The 22,276-nt window shown below is 35.2% G+C and overlaps 1 protein-coding gene across 4 annotated transcripts in view; it reads left to right on the top strand.

Moving 5' to 3' along the window:
- The window catches only part of OPA1 (OPA1 mitochondrial dynamin like GTPase), a 79,071-nt gene that overhangs the window by 9,242 nt on the left and 47,553 nt on the right, over nt 1-22,276 (top strand). For 2 of the 4 annotated variants that reach the window (XM_025876568.2, XM_025876561.2), the window contains 12 exons: nt 3,082-3,192; nt 8,188-8,241; nt 11,773-11,877; nt 13,556-13,642; nt 14,374-14,487; nt 17,579-17,659; nt 17,787-17,861; nt 18,163-18,234; nt 18,318-18,417; nt 18,740-18,870; nt 21,455-21,527; nt 21,614-21,686. In XM_025876568.2, the coding sequence (XP_025732353.2) occupies nt 3,082-3,192; nt 8,188-8,241; nt 11,773-11,877; nt 13,556-13,642; nt 14,374-14,487; nt 17,579-17,659; nt 17,787-17,861; nt 18,163-18,234; nt 18,318-18,417; nt 18,740-18,870; nt 21,455-21,527; nt 21,614-21,686 (1,076 nt within the window). The remainder of the gene's footprint in view (nt 1-3,081; nt 3,193-8,187; nt 8,242-11,772; nt 11,878-13,555; nt 13,643-14,373; nt 14,488-17,578; nt 17,660-17,786; nt 17,862-18,162; nt 18,235-18,317; nt 18,418-18,739; nt 18,871-21,454; nt 21,528-21,613; nt 21,687-22,276) is intronic. The other 2 variants (XM_025876584.2, XM_025876576.2) reach the window with 1 other exon arrangement.

Genomic DNA, 22,276 nt, shown 5'->3' with positions numbered 1-22,276 from the left:
TTATTAGGTAAAAGGAGGTCATAATTTGATCATTGAAGGAACAAACGTGCCAAGTCGTTCTTTAGGTGTCAGCTGTAACACATCTCAAGTGTCAGGTCTTATTCTAGGTGGTAGGTATACAAACAAACAGGATAAAGGCCTAGTTCTGCTATGATTTCTTAAAATGCTGTTATAAATACAGTATTTTAAATGTATTCATATATGAATGACTTATAATTTTAAGATTATTTAAAATCTTTCCTATCAAGGGAAAGACTTTAAGGTTTTTGCAGCATTTTTGGCTGATATTTTGGTTTCTAGACTTATCGCTGATTTTCTTGATCTAATGTTAGAATTCTTTAAAAATCTGGCAATACTGTAGAAATAACGAGACTGAGAGTTGCAGTGTCAAATTGACAGTAACTAGGAGATGTTTAGAGAGTATATCGTTTGTAGTTGTTTACAATAACTATTGTTATTTACAACAATTATGTTTATATATAATGTATACGATTTTAAGATAATTACGTGCTGTTTCTTGAGGGAAAAATGTCTGAGCTTGGGAAAATATTTATTGAACAAAATGTATTTTGTCCACTTAAGGAATGTGTCTTGCCCAGTAGTCACATTTCTTTCCCTTCCTTATTCCATGTGGCCTTATTAGCTCAGAAGCTGTATTTAGGGTGAGATTTGATATCCAGAATAGATAAAGGTAATCTCCTTTAGTCATGTAGCATAGTGTAAATAGTTTTTTCTGTATCTAATTCTTGTTTTCTTCCTACTTTTTCAGGAGGTAACAGTTAGTTTCAACTATCTTCACGTAACAGTGCTTCAGTTAACAACATGGAAGGAAAGTGAGGTGTCCCTAGAAAGAGGGTGTTTACTTGTAATATAATAGATATTAAGTGTTTACCATACAATTTGTATATAGATACAAGCAATGGATTAGGGAGGGGTATTTAAGCTATAACTAAAAAAAAATCTTGTGCCTGATAGACTAGCACAGTTAAAAACTGTGGGATATTTGCTCACTGCTTTGACATTATGTAAGTTAGAATACTGGTAGTATGTGAATTAAAGCACAGGTACACTACTGTATAAGCCAACACAAAAGAAACCTTTAAAAGGGTATTGTTTTGAGACATCTAAACATTTGGATGATGAGAAGTGATTATAGTAAATGACTAATAAAAATAAGTTGGATTACTCTTCCTTCTGCTTTATGAAAAACAATCATACAAAAAATGAAAAAATGACAGTTAGGAATGATGAGGACAGTGAGAGTAGTTGGTTGGCATTGTCTTTCTTTGCTAGATTTATCCATGACCCTAAAAGTATTCATTTAAAAGATCTATCTTTAAAGATAACCGTGATGAATGAATTTGGAAACAGATGTTGACAGTTCAGTTATGTCACCTGCCATTTTGATGTTCTCTCACTTGTCACGCAGAAATTTCAACTAGTTTCATCCTTTGATTTCTAGTAAGTCAACCAGTTTTATTACTGTTGGCATAGCCTAATGTATTCAGTGTAAGAATCAGACAAAAATCTCCCAAATTATATGCCAATACTTTCCCTTAATTTAAAATGCTTTACTATAATACTAGCTTTCCTGTTTGTATTTCTTTCTTTTCTGGAAAACTTTCATTTATAGTAGAAGTCTTTGGGTTATATAAAGTTAAGTTATTAAGCCTCTGGATGATTCTACGAATTAAAATTTGAATATAATGTTAACCAGCATTTTAGGAAGCTTTCTAGTTGTATTATATAAAATATAATATTTTGGACTATTATTTTAAAAATCTCTGAAGCTATTTGAAACTGCCAATTTAGATTATTTTAATGAGTTTAGTTTTCCTAGCTCTTTTTATTTTTATAATGTGGTAAAAATTGAGCCCATTGTTCTCCCACAGCACTGTTCTCGTGCAAATCAAATAGTGACCCCATTCATTGGAACTTTACCTTTTTTTGGGGTGTCTAATTGAAAAAATATTAGGCTTGTGACATTTTCAATCCTTAGTTGTCTTTTCTCCCACATCTTTTGGGGTCTCTTATCTAATAGGCCAGCAATTAAAAATACTGTACAGAAAATGACATGTATTGAGTACCAATCCACATGTAAATACATTGTGATAAAAATTGCACCAGTTAACATTTCATGATTATTAAATGGAATGAATTTTAAACATAGGAACGGTGATTGTGTTGTACATAGGTAACTGGGTTTTGTTTCATTTTGAGTTTTCATAATAACTGTATTTCCAAATCTCAGTTATGTTCTTTTATAGTGCTTTTGCTATTACTTACGTTCTTAGAGACTGTTTCTACTGAATGTCAGAACAGCTCATAAAAAGTGAAAATTCAGTCAAATACTTTATGTTGTATGAAGTTAAAACAGCGCCTCAAACATTATTTTTTAATTTGAAGAAAGAGAATCCTAAATTGTAGTTAGATAAGCTTGTGTGCGTAGGCATGTAGAATATATGAATTAATATAAAACTGTGATTAACTTGATGCTTGGAAACTCAAATTAATGGTTTTGAGGGGCTGTAATCTTTAACTTAAGTCATTAGATATCAAGGAAAAAATACTTGAGTAATAATTTAATAATTAAATAAGCTATTATGTATACTCCTTTCAGTCTTGTGAGAATTATGGTTGAGAATTAAGGTTTTTTTCCCCTTTTGTATCAAGTCAGGAGCATATACTAGTTCATATTGGCAATTCAAAAATAAGGGTTGAAGTAGTAAGCTATTAACTACAATGCCACTTTCCTTGAGCATTCCAGTTAGTCTAGGTTTTACCGTATATTAATATTACATATCTGGCCCATTTTATTCAGCAGACAGTCACATTGCTTTTCACTTTTGTAAACTCTGCTATTTTATATTTTGAGACATCTAATTTTACTGAGGGGAAAAATGGAAATGTGGTATAGAGCCCTATTATATAGTGGCTCTAAAGGTACAGAAATGCATTTCCATTTTTGTTATAAGCTATCCATTCTTCCCTGACTTACACCCGTTCCTTGCTTGTGCCCTTTGGTTTAACATTGTTCTCCTCCCCAATTTTCCTCTTCTCCTCATTGTAAACTCATGGCAGGGTCTGCTTGGTGAGCTCATTCTCTTACAACAGCAAATTCAAGAGCATGAAGAGGAAGCACGCAGAGCTGCTGGCCAATATAACACGAGCTATGCCCAACAGAAGCGCAAGGTGATGGATGATTTAAGGGGGCTACTGATGTATTCACACTAATCAGCCATTTCTACCAAGATCATATCACCTTAATCCATTCGTGGACTCCAGTGATGGGAAATTATTTTTGACAAAGTAGAAATATAAAAGATACATAATACAAATATCTAACTTTCCTGAAAATAAACCCAAAATATTAAACATAGGAATTTTCTCAAACTGAGATTCTCTGTGAGGGTCCATGGATTTGTATTTAGAGAAGAATTATGAATTCTGGTTTGCTTGGTCCAGTTATTGTATCAAGTCACCCTCAGTTTTTAGCTTGTCTATGGTTCTCCCAAGTTTTCATTCCTAAAGTGTAAAGGATTACTGTGGACAACCACTATTTAAATTATTTAAAGAATGAAATTTGCTTGTTTTAGTAAAATGGGTCAGCAGAAAACATGGTTATTTCTTATAGAAAAAAACTATTTTGGTATAAGTTTTGGGCAAAATTATTCGAATACACCCTGATAAACTCATTGATTAAGTTTTTCCACAATCATCAGTGAAGTCAGCACAAGTAAATTTTCACCTTGGACTACTGAAGGATTGAATATTGGAAATTTGGTACGATTCAGGTTGCTGAAGAACAGATTCTAATAAAAGTTGGCATAAATTTGTACAAATGTTTGGTTTTAGGTATAATCAAGAAGTTCTTAAAAGGATGCTTTTGGCTGTTAGATGATCGCATGGTGTAGATCCCAAGGTTAATGTTCTGAAGAGACTTGAGTCAAAATGAATTCAATGTAATGACTTTAAAGTTACATTCTGAGATCTTGACATCAGCTTAATTGGGTTACATATATTAGATCAAGAAAGTTTTAAAAGTCATATACAAATTTTACTCAGGAAAGGAGATTCAGCCATTTAATTAGCTTCCTGTAGGTTCTGGTTTAAAGTCAACCAATAATGATTTGATGCAGTAATTTTGCTTACTAACTTTACCTCATTTGGTGATGGGTAACACTTGAGGGTACTCCTCACAGTTTCATTTATCTTTTCAGTGTCACTTCCTGGCTTTTCTCAATTCCATGGCTGTAGAATCAACTCCTGTATATTTAGCTTTCAGTGAATGAACAACATAGGTGGAAATCGAAAATAAGTTATTTTCCTATTTGGTTAAGTTAAAGTAGATGTGTTAAACCAAGAAAGGGCTTATTTTAAATGGTGCTTTAGCATTCTCTGTATGTCGTTGAAGTGCCATTTAAATATTCTAACAAATTGGATGCTTAAGCTGAGCCATCTGTTCCTTAGGTTTGTTACAGAAAGAAGGGGAAAGAACTGGTATGTTCTGGTATGTTAGTTAGAAATATGAATAGCTCTAGTTACAAGTTCTTGTTTTTTCATAATGGTAAAATAATTTGAAATGAGTCCCACAGATCTGCCATTCTAAGATTCTAAGGTATGGTTTAAGATCATCGATATACTTTGGAATCGGAGGATTTAAGGGATATTAGTAGTGAATAATGTTCATTTTCTGCATTGCCCAAGGTTAGTGTTCATTTGAGGCCTACTTTACTAGGCTGTTTACAGGTTTAGAGATCTCATTTCTCTTTCTGATGTCATCAGATTGTCCATGTAATCTTTTATTCCACATTTTCCTCATTTGTAAAATAGCAACTGACAGGACTGCATCTCTATGTGGTGTGGTTTATTGAGGCATACTTAGTAGAGCACCGGATAGTCTGGCCCACTCTGGAGTTACCCAGTGCGAAAGTAAATGGAACTTCAAAAGCAATTCATGCTCTTCTGTAATGACATCATTCCCATGACTGTCCTTAAAGATCATTTCCTTACTGCATCTTCCCCTGTTTCTCCCTGTAGTGGGTACACATGTGACTTTTTCAGCCCTTCACGGTCTTCATGATCCGAATCCCAATTTGTGAGATTTATGTCATTCCTCCAGGCATTTGAGGTTTTCTTGAGGTGCAGAACCACAGCTTTTTGTCACTTGTTAATCATTCTTCCTCTCTTACCTTCTTTTTTTTTTAAGATTTTATTTATTTATTTGAGAGAGAGAGAATGAGAGATAGAAAGCACGAGAGGGAAGAGGGTCAGAGGGAGAAGCAGACTCCCTGCTGAGCAGGAAGCCCGATGTGGGACTCGATCCCGGGACTCCAGGATCATGACCTGAGCCGAAGGCAGTCGCTTAACCAACTGAACCACTCAGGCGCCCCCTTTTTGTTTTTTTCTCCCTTACCTTCTTGAAAATATAAGTAGGCCTTCATTTTTTTATATCTTATTAGTAGCGGCTAATAAACTGTCCGTATAGCTCATGCAAACAGTAGATTCAAACTGCCTTTGGTAGTTTTGCCTCCTATGAATACATACACATACATGGAAATGTTTACGAGTCCTTTACCTATGTGTTTCAGTATTTTGGAATGGCCACAATGGCTCAGTAGGAAGAAATACTTAAAATACAACACTCAGGCTTGGTTTTGTGAGGAGCTAGTAAAGGTTTTTCTTTTTCAGCTTTAGCTTGTTTCTGCGGAGGATTCCGCTCTTTCTCCATCAGATTCACAGCCGTGGAATTGTAGAAAAGCTGTGGTTTCAAGACCATTGATACCCATTTCTGTCAGGGTGAGTTTTAAATTAATTTCATAATGCAAACTGAATATATTGAACAATGGGACAAGAACTTAAGTCTTGTCGTAAGTAGCAGAACTTTACCAGTAAAGTGCATCAACATTAAGTATACCCAGATTAGCTAGTTAAGATATTGAATAAGTGACAGGTGAAAAATCGTATGTGCTGTTCCCTTTAGAAAATACAGAAAAGTATCTTTTCATTATCTTTAATATTTACTTTGTAAACCTAAAGGTTTTCATCTTATTTCCTAGAATGTATTAGGTCTGATTCCTGACTCCACCACCACACTTGTCTTTTAATATAATGTTAATTTTGATGTTCCGTTAAACTGAGTAGACAGGAAGCATAGTGATAAAACTACGCATGAGTTATGCCTAACACTTGTGCCAGAAGGGCAAATGATAAATCCAAAGACTTCTAAAAATCCAAATTTATAAAAATCTTAACAGTCATAGTTGCTAAATACTAATATTAGCATAAAGATTGTAATAGTCTAATAACCTTGTATCATTTTAACTTTTTATAGACCCTTTTTATTTTACCAAATTACCAAGTTAACCTTCTATAGACCTTGGTTTACAGTAAGCATTCTAACTTTTTTGTGTAATTGTATTAGTTACTTAATTATTGTCCCAGATGTAGAGTACTAGTGGATTTTCTATTATAATTTAGGATGTATTGCAGAAGTCATTAAATATTCACATTCAAAGCTAAAACAGTTTATACTAATACTGCTTATACATTTCATACTAACTTAACTGCAGTCGGATGAGTATTTAATAGAACACAATTACCTTTTAAAATGAATTGGGAATTTAATCTACACAGCAAAATTTTTATGACCACATTATTACAGCATGATGGCAAGCTGTATGAAAACAATATGGAATTATTTCATCCGTCTTCAAGATTTTGTTCTTTGGGTTATTGGTGCCTTCTCAGCTTGCTTGTTTCCTCACATTTTAGGAGACTATTAATAATTCTTGTCCGTTTTACACAAACACGGTCAAATGAAAAAGCTTCTCTCCGTAAGTCTCTGCTTGCTGTACAAGAATGAGAAAACAGTAATACAAATTTTGTTTTATATTATCTTTTCTTCTAATTACTGACTCATATTTGGAGATTTTTTAGTCATAGACTTTTAAGGAAAAAATAATTTATAGCAAGTATTATCATTTTTATTTAAAAGAAGTTTGGGGAATATTTTAAGAAACTTTGGAAAGAGGAATTAAAACCTCAAAATAACTTTTTGTGTGGATAAGAGTTATTAATATCTACCTCAGTAAGTAAATCATTTAAAATTTTTTCATATACAGTTGCTACCATAATGTCTTGATTGCTTAAATAGCCATTGAATAAAAGTGAACACAGACTTACATGAAGTTTACCTTGAGTTTTGTCTCCTATGAAATAAATTCATGTTTTTGAATTTTGATGACCAGAAATTAGACAATTATTTTGAAAGACTGAGTATGACAACTTCTGCACCTCACCAAGGAGTCAAAGCACAGTTATATGGGTTTGTCATAAATGATATCATTTTAATAAAATTGATCATTGTGTTTTATATTTTGAATTATACTGTGACTAGAGCCTGTTAATGTAATAAAGTTCTTTGTTGTTTTGGATATTTTATCTTAGAACTATTAGCTTTAGTAACAATTGGAAGTAGTTTCCACAATACCTGTAGGTTTTGTCCTACTTTTGTTTTATGTTTAAATCAATTTTAGTTGCCTTACTCAACTTTATTGCTACTGCATTCACTCTATTATGGGTTAGCAGATCTTGCACTGGAACTGAATTTAAAAACAAGCAGCTGGCTCCACTTAAAGCTCTGAAAATACAAGTTGTTCTTTGCATATATTAAATACTTCCCTACTTACAGAATAGAAATGGGTAATAGATGCTTAACATATACACTATGACTAGTGAAATTTTTTCAGTACTATAAATGATAACATGCATCTAAGTTCCCAAAACACATTTCTGTAGGTGTCAGTGCTCTTTTTCTCCAAGCATCCAAATGCCTGGGGTTGAGTATAAAACAACCTATGAAAACTGTAGTAACCATATGTGTTGATCTCTTATTTTTCTAATGAACCATTCATCAGAAATGACGAGCATAGCATCTGGAAAAGGATTGCTTTTTCAGGCTTTTACGTATTAATACAGTTATAAAATTTTAATAAGCAATTTTAGTGTTGAATACAGATTTTTTTACTTTATTAAATCATCTGATTTAAAATTTGCTTTGATTAAATATGCATATAGTCAGTAGTTTTTGTTTTTAAAAATAACTTTTCAAAAAATTTAACTTACTGTACATTTTATGTAAATCTATTTCTACTGAAATAAAATTAATTTATTTTAAATATTTAGGTGACAGACAAAGAGAAAATTGACCAGCTTCAAGAAGAACTTCTGCATACTCAGGTAATTCTGATGAGTAGAAAGAACCAGGGACTTTAAGGGGCACCTGGGTGCCTCAGTCATTTAAGCATCTGCCTTCAGCTCAGGTCTTGAGGGTTCTGGGATTGAGCCCCACATTGGTCTCCCTGCTCAGTAGAGAGTCTGCTTCTCCTCCCTCTGCCTGCTGCTCCCCCTCCCTCTGCCTGTCGCTCCCCCTGCAGAGAGAGAGAGAGAGTGCGCAGGCTCTCTCTCTGTCAAATAAATAAAATCTTAAAAAAAAAAAAAAAACCAGGGACTTTATCTTAAGTTTGATAATGTGGGAATTTTTTTAAGAGAGTGAAATTTGGAGTGGTTTGATGATATGACCTTATAAATAGATGTAAAAAAAGAATGCAAAAGTAAATTGAGAAATAAGGAATAAAAAAGAAACTTGGTAAATGTGGTTTAACTCCTTTATTTGTAAAAACCTATTTTTGAGTGAATCTTATACTTCTAATTTTGAAGGAAAACTGCTATGGAAAAAAAGTGGGGAAAAGTGACTTGTTCTTACATAGACCTGTGCTTGCATTTTTACATTGATGGACTAATTAATTTAAGTCATATAAGAAGTTGATTTGAGTCTACTGTAGTTCTAATCAGCCCTCAGTATCTTTTCCCTTCACTTCTCTAAATCCCTAAACTAATCAGATAATGACTTTTCTAAATGTATTTCCAGCACAGTTTGAAAAGCTCCTCTCCTGTAGTTTGTTATAAAACTCATTATTTTAAAGTTCTGTGCAATCTGATGAGTAGGTAAATTCTAGTACAAAATTGCCATATCACACACTCCATCATTAGTTAATATATTTTTACGATTACTACTATATTATGATGTAATATAAATACAATAATAATATATAATCTAGTTATGTTAAATTTACATGGATAACAATGATGTGCAATAATTAAGAAGTTTTTGTCTTAGGGCGCCTGGGTGGCTCAGTTGGTTACGACTGCCTTCGGCTCAGGTCATGATCCTGGAGTCCCGGGATCAAGTTCCGCTTCGGGCTCCCTGCTCATCAGGGAGTCTCCTTCTCCCGGTGCCCACCCCTCCATGTGCTCACTCTCTTGCTCAAATAAATAAATAATGAAATCTTAAAAAAAAAAAAGTTTTTGTCTTTTAAGAAAACTTTTTTTAAGGGGGTCTCTTTTTAGGGAAAAAATACAAGAGACAACCTAGATGAAATTAAACAGTATATTTTGAGTCACAGGTTTTCTTAATATCTATGCATTGATCCTCATGCCTGACTATATCCTAGAATCACTTGTGCTCTGGCCATCTCCATATATATATGTATATATATATATATTTTTTAAAGATTTTTATTTATTTGACAGAGAGAGAGACAGCGAGAGAGGGAACACAAGCAGGGGGAGTGGGAGAGGGAGAAGCAGGCTTCCCGCCAAGCAGGGAGCCCGATGTGGGGCTCGATCCCAAGACCCTGAGATCATGACCTGAGCCGAAGGCAGTCACTTAACCAACTGAGCCACCCAGGTGCCCCTCCATATATATTTTTAAAGGCTTCCCAGCCAAGCAGTTGTAATCTTCAGTTCAGCCAGAGGTTAGGAATCATTGGTCTCAAAGTGTGGTCTCTGGAGCAGTTGCATCGGTACCTTTCCAGGAACTTGTTAGAAATGCAAATTATTGACCCTTTCCGAAACCTCCTGAATCAGAAACGGTGGAAGTAAAACCCAGCAATCTTTCTTTTTAAAAGCCCTCAAATTATTCTGATGCATCCTTAAGTTTGAGAATTATTAGTTTAGATCTTTGGAGGACAGCTCAGTAACACATCTCTGCAGAATGGCTAAAGATTGGCACCTATACCAAATGTTCCGTCCCCAGAAAATGTAGACCCCATAATTGATTCCGTATCTACAAAGAAATGAGCCATTGGAAATCCTACCACCCTTATATATTCATTGATATCAACTCTTTGACTTGTGCAATTTGTAGCGTCAGCCAGTGGGCATTGACACAAACACTGTATGAAAAATTCCTGATATAATAAGCCCTGAGGTTCTCTGTATCAGTGATGTGCAAGAGAAATACAATGCAAGCCACGTGTGTAATTTAAAATTTTTACATTCCAAAATGTAGGCCAGTTCCATCCAGAACTGATTTTAATAATATATTTTATTTAGCCCAGTAAATTCCAAATTAGTATCATTTAAACGTGTAATTAGTATAAAAATAGTAATGAGTATTTTATTTATTCATATATTTACTGAATCATAAAAGTCTGGTATGTATTTTACACTTAACAGTACATCTCAGTTCAGACTAACTACATTTCACAGTGCTCAACAACTCTAGTGGCTAGTGGCTACCATATTACACAGCAAAGATCTATTATGTCAGAATTTTGTTATATATACAACATATAAATGAACAAGTATGTTAAAAAATGTTTATAGTAAAATCTAGCTTCTAGTTCTGCCTGTCTCATATTACAGAGTTCTGCAGAATATGCTTTTTTAAAATTTGACTATAGTTGGACATTCTCTGAGGATAGACCCCTGATTTCCTGTTACTTACTTTGTTCTTGAAAGATTACAACAACCTAAAAATTTTCCTAAAAATGATTTTCCATTTTGAAAGGCATGATATTAGAAGTTGGACATAAACGTTCTGCTGGTTGTAGGAACAAGTAATTCTTAATAGTGTCTGAACATTATTCATGTTTAGTGAAGAAATGATAGTATACAAACTGAAATGACCAAGTAGAAAAGGATCACATTTATTTGAGAAGAAAAGTGTATAGCTAAGCATCTACTTTGGCAAAACAAGCTGTCTACATGTTATTAGTCTTATTTAAATCTGTTTTTATATCAGTATTTTAAAAATTAATGTGTAATCTCTGGCCTTGGTAACTTAACCAAAATTTGGAGTTTGAGCTCTTGACTCTGACCTATATTCAAAACCCTGTGACCTTGGATAGGCTATCAAGGGTCCCTAACCTCAGGTCCCTAATCTAGGTTACCTTTGCCTCATGTAAAGACTTAAGGAAGCTCTAATGCTTGTAAAACACTCAGTATTGGGCCTGTCACATAATATATGCTCAGGTACTATTAGCTGTTGTTATTTTATATCATTTTAATATACGACATAAAATAATATGGGGAATGGGAAGAATTTGAATTTTTGTCAATTGTTCCTATAGTAAAGACATCAATTTTTGATGTAATAGGAAATACTGTTTCAATAGAGTGTACTTAAGAACTTCTTTAAATTCTTATATTTTAGTATTTTTAAATAATTCAGTTTCTTCAATGTAAATAGCAAAGAATTTTCCAAATAAAATGCCAAATTATAATAGAAAAATGAATTCTACTGTTTGAGATAATTTTCATAATTGATTTTATTCTCAACATTTTTGAAGAAGCTTTTTAAATGAAATAATTCATTTTAAATATTCAGGAGATATGACTTCAGGATTTTGGAAGATTTTAATTTAGACTTAATTAAATTATTAACTCATCTTTTTCTTACGTAGTTATGGTGTTATTTTGTTACAGTTAAAGTACCAGAGGATCTTGGAACGGTTAGAAAAAGAGAACAAAGAATTAAGAAAATTAGTACTGCAGAAAGATGACAAAGGCATCCATCACAGAAAACTTAAGGTATTTTCAGTTTACCTTAATTTTGCTAGTTCCAGAACTTTGCTACTTCACATTGTGCGTTCATCAATACCAGTTTTTAAAGCTGTAATGTGTTCTGTCCTTTTCTTTCTAACCTGATATCCTTGGGAGATAGGGAAGTCTTTTCCTATATTAAGACACCTCATAAATTATAGTCGCCAGGTATTTGTTTCATACAAGTCCCGTACAATTTTCATTCTTTTGACAGTCATTTCTTGTCAATCAGTTTAGTTTTCTAAAAACCACATTTGTCTTTAGGCTTATTTAATTTCTGCAGCTATAAGTCAGAATTGTGAGTTGAGGGACATGTAGATATGACTTAGCATCATAACTTACTTGTATTTCCAGGGAATGATTAGTCCACTTTCTTTAGTTTTATAAGAATTTTACATTTTCTTCTGGAAGGTTTCTTAGGCATTTTAAAGCATTTTCGTAAAAAGCATATGCTGATATTTTTAGCACATTGGTAATCACCATTTTCAGTAAGTTAAATCTCATTATTGCCCACTAAACCAAGCTGTATTTGCTGAATTAAGCTGAAGTAATATTTTTAACTTATATCTCATATAAGTAGACAATTTGTGTATAGCAAACCTACAATAAATCATGGCACATGTATTCTGAGGCCAAGGTCCAAAGATAAGTAGTTCTAGTTTAACCAACATGTATTAGTAGTTCTGACTCTAAATCATATCTGCATAAAACAGATAAATAGCATGGCTTTATTCACAAGTTACACATGGCAATTGAGAAAAGTCATGTCCAAGTGTTAATATATTTTGAGAGTTCACCTCAGAAACGGTATTTTCTCTCATGAAATGAAATAGTAATGAAAATTTCAAGAATTTTTTGTTTACTTTTAGGTGGAAGCGATAGCAGTTGCTTTCCATTTAATTACTTCTGGGTGTTAGGAAGATGAAAGGAAGTGTAGGCCCTCGTTTTCTTCCTACCTTGCATTGAAACTTGTTTTTAATTATTAAATGCTTGGCATAGTAGTCCTTTTTTTCCTCGCTTGTTTATTTATTTATTCATTCGTTCTTCAGATACTTTCTTGAAGCTTATTATTTGCCAGGTACCATGTTCTGTCCGGGTCCTAGAGAGAGAAACAATGCAGGATGCCTGCCCCTGATGCTCTCACACTTGAGACTTCCCAACTGTCACAGTACACTTACTCATTCTTACTGATTTAACAGTCTTCTTGGTGATGTCTTCTCTACTTTTATCCTTTCTTCAGTTTCTTTCTCTCTCTCCCTCCCTCTGATACACATACCAAACGTGATAGAGGATGATTTCCTTGTAGTTGGTCACCTGACTCCTTGTTTGGCCTTTATGGTATTAATGGTCTTCCTTTGTTGGGTATTTAATATTACCTCTTCAATAATAAACAGTAACTTCCCTCTTGTAACATTTAATTAGAAGGTTAGGAAATCCTCAGTTAATGTACTATATTAAATCACCATATCTGTAAATAAATTGAATATGAAAACATGGAATTTTATTCTATACTGTTTTACTATGAAAGTGTTATTTATGTAATTAGAAAAAAACAATACAATCATTATGGAAGAACATTTTGGATTTATCAGCTTTTTTTTCTCTTGACACATCTGATTTTCTTTAATTTGTTCATTGTTTAATATTAATTTTTAAAATTTTATAGAAATCTTTGATTGACATGTATTCTGAAGTTCTTGATGTTCTGTCTGATTATGATGCCAGTTATAATACACAAGATCATCTGCCAAGGGTAAGTGAAAAATTAATACATAGTGAACTTGCTCTTTAGCAAAAGAACACTTTTAGGTTTTAAAAAAGTTATGTGTGTCTATATATGTGTGTGTGTGTATATGTGTGTCTCTATATATGTGTAGACACACACACACACACACACTCAGACACACAATATAGCCATATACGTATGGACACACCACACAGACATAAACAGAGACCTATATAATGTTACTTATGCGCTCTAGATGATGTCTTAAGCATTGAATGTTGTTTGACTATTTTGGTCCATTGGCTTACTTATATTTATGTGTAATGAAGTAAGGTTATCAGGTACTTGGCATTATGTATTTGTAACATCCATGAAACTAAAATTCCGGAACAGTGGATGAAATTAGTCAGTGAGTGAAATTTAACATCATAGAATTGAAAATGTCTTTATGAAGAGTAAACTGGCTGTGGAAAAGATTTGTAGAACATGAATGATATGGTTTTAGAAGTGATGGCTTAATTAGCACAACTTTTTATTAAAAATTTGGTTACAAATAATGGATCCAATTAATATTTTGCTGTTTATATTTTCAATATGCATAGAGGTAACAACCATCTTTGTTTTTATGGGTGGGATTTTTAAAATCATTTAACTATAGGTATTTTAAAAGACTGAAAAATCTCAGCGGTATTTCATCTCTATTTAAATATAAGCCTGTATTTAAAAATCTGAATTAATGTTATGTGTTCTATGGTAAGGTGGTTGTGGTTGGAGACCAGAGCGCTGGAAAAACTAGTGTGTTGGAAATGATTGCCCAAGCGCGGATATTCCCTCGGGGATCTGGGGAAATGATGACACGCTCTCCGGTTAAGGTAGGACAGTAGGCCATCTGGAGGAAGCTCCTCAGGAAGGTAGCTGCTTCAGTGAAGTTTGTTCATTATGTTGAAGTGAAGAATTGTAACTAAAAAGAATTGACACGTAGCACTGGGAATTAGTCCAATTGTGGAAATCGGTGGAGGCACAGCCTGGAGACCAGTGGGACAGGCGCGGGGCGGGTGATGGAAGAGAGAGAGAAGAGGAGGGCAGAGGCGTGGTTGGGCCGGGCTGCCCTGAGCTATTGTTAGCACTCTGGATTTTATTCGGAGTGAGGCCACTGAGAGGCTGAGTTAGAAGATGACGGTATTGGAAGCGGAGTCAGTAAATGTAGATAATTTTCATGGTTTACTGTAAGAAAATAGAGCAATGGGACAGTACCCATTTCTGGGGCTTTACCACCTTAACCCAGGGCTGCTTGATACCCTGATCTCTTACCTTGTCTCCTCAACCCAGTAAGACCGCTTCAAGTTTTAAGCTTTTTTCTTATGCTACCCTGTGCCATAAATCTGCAGTTGAAATGTGTTGGGTCAAGGGAAAAATATTTACATACTGATTGTAATGATCTACTTTTAGAGGTAAAAATGATGATGTAAGAGACAGGGGACAATTGATTGCAGTAGCAGGGTCTTTGAGGTAATAGGCTAGGACTCAGCATGCAATATATAGAAGTTCTAACAGTTCGTCCGTAGTCACAGGAAGAAAGTCTATGGCTACAGTCTTTCATTCAACAAATAGTTATGGAGTGCTTAATACATTCAGCACTGTTCTAGGCAGTGTGTTGGTTAAACAAAACAAAGATCCTGGCCATAATGGAGAATACATTCTAGTAGGGGAAGCAGGCAATGAAACAAGAGGCTAGATTATCAGCTGTGAAGTAAAGAGGGGGGAAAGTATTAAAGATTGAGCTAAGAAGTCTTTCTTGGCGAGTGCTGACTCCAGAAGTGAGTTGATGTTGATGAGAGAAGGCAAGATAATAGGATTCCTGAGCCATACTAAGGGCTCCATTAAGATCTATGGATACAGGGGTGCCTGGGTGGCTCAGTCGGTTGAGTGTCCAACTCTCAGTTTTGGCTCAGGTCATAATCTCAGGGTCATGAGATCGAGCCCCATGTTGGGCTCTGTGCTGGGTGTGGGCCTACTTAAGAGTCTCTCTCTCCCTCTGGCCATCCTTCTGTGCCCCTCCACCCCCCAACATGGGCGCTTTCTCTCAAAAAAAAAAAAAAAAAATCTGTGGACATAAATTTGAGGGAAAGCTTGTATGGGTGTATGTGTGTTGTTTTTTTTTTCTTTTACTTTAGCTGGTGGTTGTAGAGTAATTGGAGAATTAGAAAATTGACATCACCAAGAACGAAGGCCAAAATAGACAATAAGGCTGATGCTAAAATCTTCCAGAAATGAAGTCTATTCATAACTGCAACAAGCAGTCTAGTATGATTTATACGGAATGCACTGTTTTGGGTCTGGGTGTCAGTTCAACTATGTTGTGTAAAACTAGTTTCTTTTCCATTGCTCTGTAGTTTTGTGTGAACGCACCAAAATGTATAGATCCATTTTACTATTGATGGGCATTTGGGATATTTCCAGTGGGGGGAAATCAGTCTGACTGCACCTCATATCTTGCTCTATAATCATCTCTAAAAACATTGTAAAAACCTACCTTCTACATTGCTACTGGCGTTCTAATTGTAGTGGCTGTTATATGAATAACACGATGAATGATGTTTTGGTAAAATAACATTATGAATGATGTTTTATTTTAGGAAGGAATTAATTTTCTTCTAGCAGGCAAGTAAATCATGGACAGATTTCCTTCTTTCCAGTTCACCATTACACCTCTAGAATTTACTAGGACTTCTTCTCCTTGATGGACTCTGAACTCCAGATTTTTGTCTCTCCTAAACAGATTGCCAGAATCTTGACTTAGCATTTTAACGTTTTTAGCAGATTCTTTCTGCTTTGTTAACTCATGTGCAAACACCTTATGGGGAAATTGTGCACAAAAGGTAGGGCTTGTTCTTTGGAGATTCATTTCTGCTGTCTTTTTTTCTGGGGCTTTACCACCTTAACCCAGGGCTGCTTGATACCCTGATCTCTTATCTTGTCTCCTCAACCCAGTAAGACCGCTTCAAGTTTTAACCTTTTCTCTTATGCTACCCTGTGCCATAAATCTGCAAGCACCCTGAAGGAAAGCAGCCATAGGAGTGTGTCCTAAAATCCTCTGGGGTCTTGGACCAAGTCCAGGCTGCCATGGTTGCTCTCCAGTGCCTTCAAACAGCTGAGTTTTGTTGGTTATCTAGCCTGCTTAGCTTGTCTCAGTAGAAGGAATTGTATTTTAAAAAGTGAAATCAGATCATTATAAAGAAACTTGAAAAGTTACAATTGAAAAGTGAAGGAATGTGAACTTAAAATTTCTCATGAAAGCCCTGACTGTTGATATATAAGTTGTTAGAAAATTCCTTATGCAGATGTCACTCACTCCTTGGGTGAAGGCTGCCTTAGCTCCCCTGTGGTCATTCTTGTGTGCACCTAGGTTTTGCTACACTGTCCTGTTAGCTCTGTGTATATTTCTCCCAGGAGGTAGTGAGATCTAAAGCAGAGACAGTCTGTTCTTGGTTCCCTCCCTCCCCCCCGCCCCCGCCCCGAACACTTGACACAGTTAGCCCTCAATAGATAGAAATTGAATAAATGAATTCTCCTTTACCTAAGTTGACCTGTGAAGTTAAATCCAAGATTTCTTTTTGTTTTTCAGGTTTTAGGTTGATGGTTTTGTGTTCAGTAGTCGTACAGCCTTGACTGGGAAAGGAGAGGGACAGCAGCATTTAATTTTAGGTCATGAAAGATAAAGAGTAGCCAGCGGTCTGGTTGGGAAGTTACAGCACATGTAACAGATGTATGGACAATACAAATAAAAAATTCTGTAGTCTCTGTACTGCCATGTTGACAGCCCCCAGGGGTGTTCCTAATGTGTACTATGAGGGCATGCCCAGATTTATGCAGTGCAGTGGGCCTCTCTAGACCATGTAAGTCCTATGGGATCAGTATGAATGGTTAATGCATTACTACCTCTCGATTTTCCATTAATTTCAGGTTACTCTGAGTGAAGGTCCTCACCACGTGGCCTTGTTTAAAGACAGTTCTCGGGAGTTTGATCTTACCAAAGAGGAGGATGTAAGTAGAATTTACGTGGAGGTTCATGTGTGTAACTTTATAACTCCTATAAGCTTATGAAAGACAACTAACTGGAATATTTGTTAGCTGAAGATTTTCATAGGATTTTGTTGTTTTCCATTAATAGCTTGCAGCATTAAGACATGAAATAGAACTCCGAATGAGGAAAAATGTGAAAGAAGGCTGTACTGTTAGTCCTGAGGTAAGTGTTGTAATTCATTTTAACAATGTTCTATGAAAATTCAAAGTTAATGATTTCAGATAAATCATGATATTGGTATTCATGTTTAGATTGCAGCTATTCTAAGATACATAGATTTTTTTAATATTCCAAATAATGTATCATTTTGTGGGTAATTTCCTAGAATAATTAAAAGGATTAGAAAAAGAGTAACTTCTTTCTGAATGGATGAGATTCAGAATTTTCAGAATATATATCACCAATAAATTCCTAACAAACCAACCCCCCACAATGAGTTTTGTTTTGCTTTTTCCCTGAGTAGACCATATCTTTAAATGTAAAAGGCCCTGGACTGCAGAGGATGGTGCTTGTTGACTTACCAGGTGTGATTAATGTAAGTATATACAAAATGTGTATTTAGTCTTGTTCCTATTGTGGAAAATACATATAATGACATTTAAAACCTTTTTCTTCAAGACTGTGACATCAGGCATGGCTCCTGACACAAAGGAAACTATTTTCAGTATCAGCAAAGCTTATATGCAGAATCCTAATGCCATCATACTATGTATTCAAGGTAAATCTTATCAAAAGGTTTTAATTGCACTGATATGCTTCCTTCTTTACCAATCTAAGCTTTGCTCTAAATATGCGTGTTACATAAACATACAAGATAAATGTCTTGCATTTTATTAGTAAATGGAATTAAAATTGGGAATATTTTGAAAAATTTCATTGTAGGCATCACAGATTTTTATTGGCTAGAATTTCTTCTCATAACTAAGATAAATGTATTAAGAAAATTTTTCTTACTCTAATCTAGATATAAGGGTATAGCGTATAGAAATTTTAAAATCTGCTTTGCAATTGTTAAGTATCATTTTTCAAATTTTTTTCAGATGGATCTGTGGATGCTGAACGCAGCATTGTTACAGACTTGGTCAGTCAAATGGATCCTCATGGAAGGAGGACAATATTTGTTTTGACCAAAGTAGACCTGGCAGAAAAAAATGTGGCTAGCCCAAGCAGGGTAAGGGCAAGTTCTTCATTATGAGAAAACAGATTCTTTGTACAAGCTTCAGCCATGATAGGGACTGGGGATAAAAACAAAAACAAACAAGCAAACAAAAACTCCTTGTGGAATACTTTAGTGGAATTTTTCTTCTCATTAAAAACAAAGTATTAGAAAGTTACAATAAATTATTTAAGTGCAATTTTAAAGTATAAATAGAATATTCCATAATTTTCAGTTTGTTTACTTCAGAAATTCTTAGAAAACTGTTAATATTGCTTACTCTAATTTAAATAATCTTGTATGCTGACAGTCATTAACCACTTATTAATTAACCACAAATTAATAATGATTGGTGTTTCTTTTCTAAATTTTTTTTTCTTTTTAGTTAATGTTCATAAATTAGTGTAGACCTGGTGACAGTACAGATTCGTTTTGGACATTGTGTATACTTACTTTTTTGCAAACAGACATTACCTTTCCTAACTGATCAAAGACTAAGAAGCAGATTTTTATAATAGGGAAGGCACTGGTTGGTGTCAGGCCTCAGCATTCTTATCCATGCTCCACCACCAACTGGCTGTGTGTCCTTGGGCAAATCTTGTTAATTCTCTGCATCTAGTCAGTGCATAATCCATCCTGTTAATCTAGTTGATCTTTAGGTTCATTTTCATTTCTGAAATTCTGCAGCTTTATACATGTCCCTCCTGTCCCTCTCCTGTAACAAGGAAAGAGTTTTATTTCAAGATGACACTGTAAGTATTGTTAGGGTGCAAGTTGTAACTCAGGGCATGCTCTTTACTTAGTTGTACAGGCAGAAGGGAGTGGTTGAGAGTACAGAATCTGTAGCCAGATTGCTTGGTTTCAAATGCTGGCTATACTCTCTGCTAGCTGTATAATGTTGGGTAAATTTTTAAACCTTTTTAGTGCTTTTGGCTTCCTCATCTGTTGGGAATGAAGATAATGGGTACTGTCTCATAGGTTGCAAAGATTTAATGAGTTAAATATTTGTTGTGAAGTGGTTAAAATAGTGCTTGGCACTGTCTTATAATACATGGTGGCTGTCTTCTGTTATTACTATATCTTGATCCCCCATAGCACAACTTCAGGTATAAGTACACATCCCTTGTGCTGCTGCTTAGAATTTCTCTCCTTCCCACCTGAAACTTGCTGCACGTATGCCTTTTGTGCTGGGTTCCCAAGATAGACTACCCCGAAGTTCACCGATTCCGTAGGAGGACTCACAGGACTCAGCACACAGTCATCCTTACACCTAACATCTGTTAACAGTGATTGGATACAAAGTAGAATCACAAAAGGCAAAAGTACAAGACATGGTATCTGGAGGAAACCAGGCTCAGGTTTCCAAGAGCCCTCTCCCAGTAGAGTCCTGCAGGAAGCGCTTAATCCCTCCAGCAACAAGTTTCTCATGAGAGATTCAACACCTAAGGTTTTTACTGGGGGCTGTTCATGCAGGCACCCTCAAGTACCAAAATTCCAGACACCCAAAGGAAAGCAGATGTTCAGCAGAAACCACATTACTCACACAATGAGCCACTGTTATGCGGGGAAAGTTTTGTATCAATGTGGGAATTGTTTACCAGTGAGGTCCTCAGATGCCAGTGAAGGGCGAGCAGGCCTTTCTAAGGACAGCAGTCTCAGGCTGCTATGTTAACTCTTCTCTGCACAGCCTCCCTGACCTTTGCTTTGCTGTATTGGGGGGCGGGGAGTGCCTGCTATGGTGGTATTGGACCTGGTTTGGAGACAGGGAGAAACAAGGTAGAAGTGAATTCTGTGCCTCTTTCCCATGTCCCTTCATTTCTCTCATTACTTTCCCCTCTTCTCTAGGATAGTGAGTTTGTATTTCTTTTGAAATGCAGTTGAATTTTGTATCAATCCTTTTTTATACCAAAGAGTCAGCATTAGCTCAGGTGTGTAACTTGTCTTAGAGAAGGGATTCTTACTGTGTTATTAATGTGAACGGGCTTCCGGGAGCAGGAACTCAAACTGTGAATGATCTCTATGCAAATATGCATTTTTCTGGGGACAGCGTCTCTAGTTTTTATTACATTTGGAAAAGGGTTTTTGACCCTAAAAGAGATGAGAGCCAGAGTAAGATAAGACAGTTCAACTTGGTTAGAATTTATCTATTTGAAGAAGAGTATGGGGAAATAATCATCGCAGCTGCCATTACCGAGTGCCTCTGCGTGCCTGGCACTGTGGTTTGTATCGCAGTGCCTCAAGAGAGTCTTCTCAACAGTCATTTTGAAAAAAGTAAGTAGCTTCTTAAGGCCTCATAGCTAGTAAGTGGTGGAGCTGAAACTAAACTGAGGCCTGACACCAAAGCACTACACATCATTCCAAGTTTTAATAATGCATCTTAGGTCTTAATAATGTATCTTTTAGTGTAGTAAAATTAAATATATTCATTTTTCCCCTCAAATAGCGATTAAAAAACATTTTAATACTTTTGTACAGATTTATATATTTGACTGAACATATATATGCAGCATTATTAAATTTTCTTTCTGTATAGTGTGTTGTACTTTAAAAAAATTATATAAACCTGCATCTCACATTTATTTCCCACTTTTAAAAATAGATTCAGCAGATTATTGAAGGAAAACTCTTCCCAATGAAAGCTCTGGGTTATTTTGCTGTTGTAACAGGAAAAGGTATGCAAAGATGGATTATTATAATTTAAGATTTTGTTGTTTTCAAATAAGATTAATTTTCTTAGACCTCCAACATCTTTCCCTAGGAAACAGCTCTGAAAGCATTGAAGCTATAAGAGAATATGAAGAAGAATTTTTTGAAAATTCAAAACTCCTAAAGTAGGTATATGGTTTAAATATTTGAAGATTTTTGTAGTGAGGGAGTAGCTTAAACTGTTTTCACTTAAAAGTTTGTTTCATAGCTGCTGGTTTAACATTGAATTTCCAGCATTTTTCCCAAATAGTGATCTGTATCTAATAGGCAAGTCCTCAAGCTACTCAGAATTAGGAGCATCTTATCACTGGTATAATACATGCTGGTGTAAAAAACTGCCCCTCAGGCTGTGGGCACTGAAAGACAACACGGACACCTCTTTAGTTGTTTTACTTATGAAATAATATTTAAAAATCAGTGCTTACATTTTTGTTTATCTTTTAAACCCATCCTTCTGGTATTTTACTTTATTTTATTTATTTATTTATATTTTACGTAAACTCTACCCCTGACGTGGGTATCAGACTCACAGCAAGATTCGCATGCTCTCCCAGAGCGCCTGGGTGGTTCAGTCAGTTCTGCATCCAGCTCTAGATTTTAGCTCAGGTCATGATCTCAGGGTTGTGGGATCGAGCCCTACGTTGGGCTCTGCACTTAGTGGGGAGTCTGCTTGAGATTCTCTCTGTCTCTCCCTCTGCCTCTCCCCCTGCTCGCG

The sequence above is a fragment of the Callorhinus ursinus genome, unplaced genomic scaffold (genome assembly GCF_003265705.2).
Source record: "Callorhinus ursinus isolate GAN/ISIS: 27379988/994484 unplaced genomic scaffold, GSC_fseal_2.0 scaffold1, whole genome shotgun sequence".
Lineage (NCBI taxonomy): Eukaryota > Metazoa > Chordata > Mammalia > Carnivora > Otariidae > Callorhinus > Callorhinus ursinus.
The sequence above is the reverse complement of the archived record's forward strand: the minus strand, read 5'-3'. Positions and strand labels throughout refer to the sequence as shown.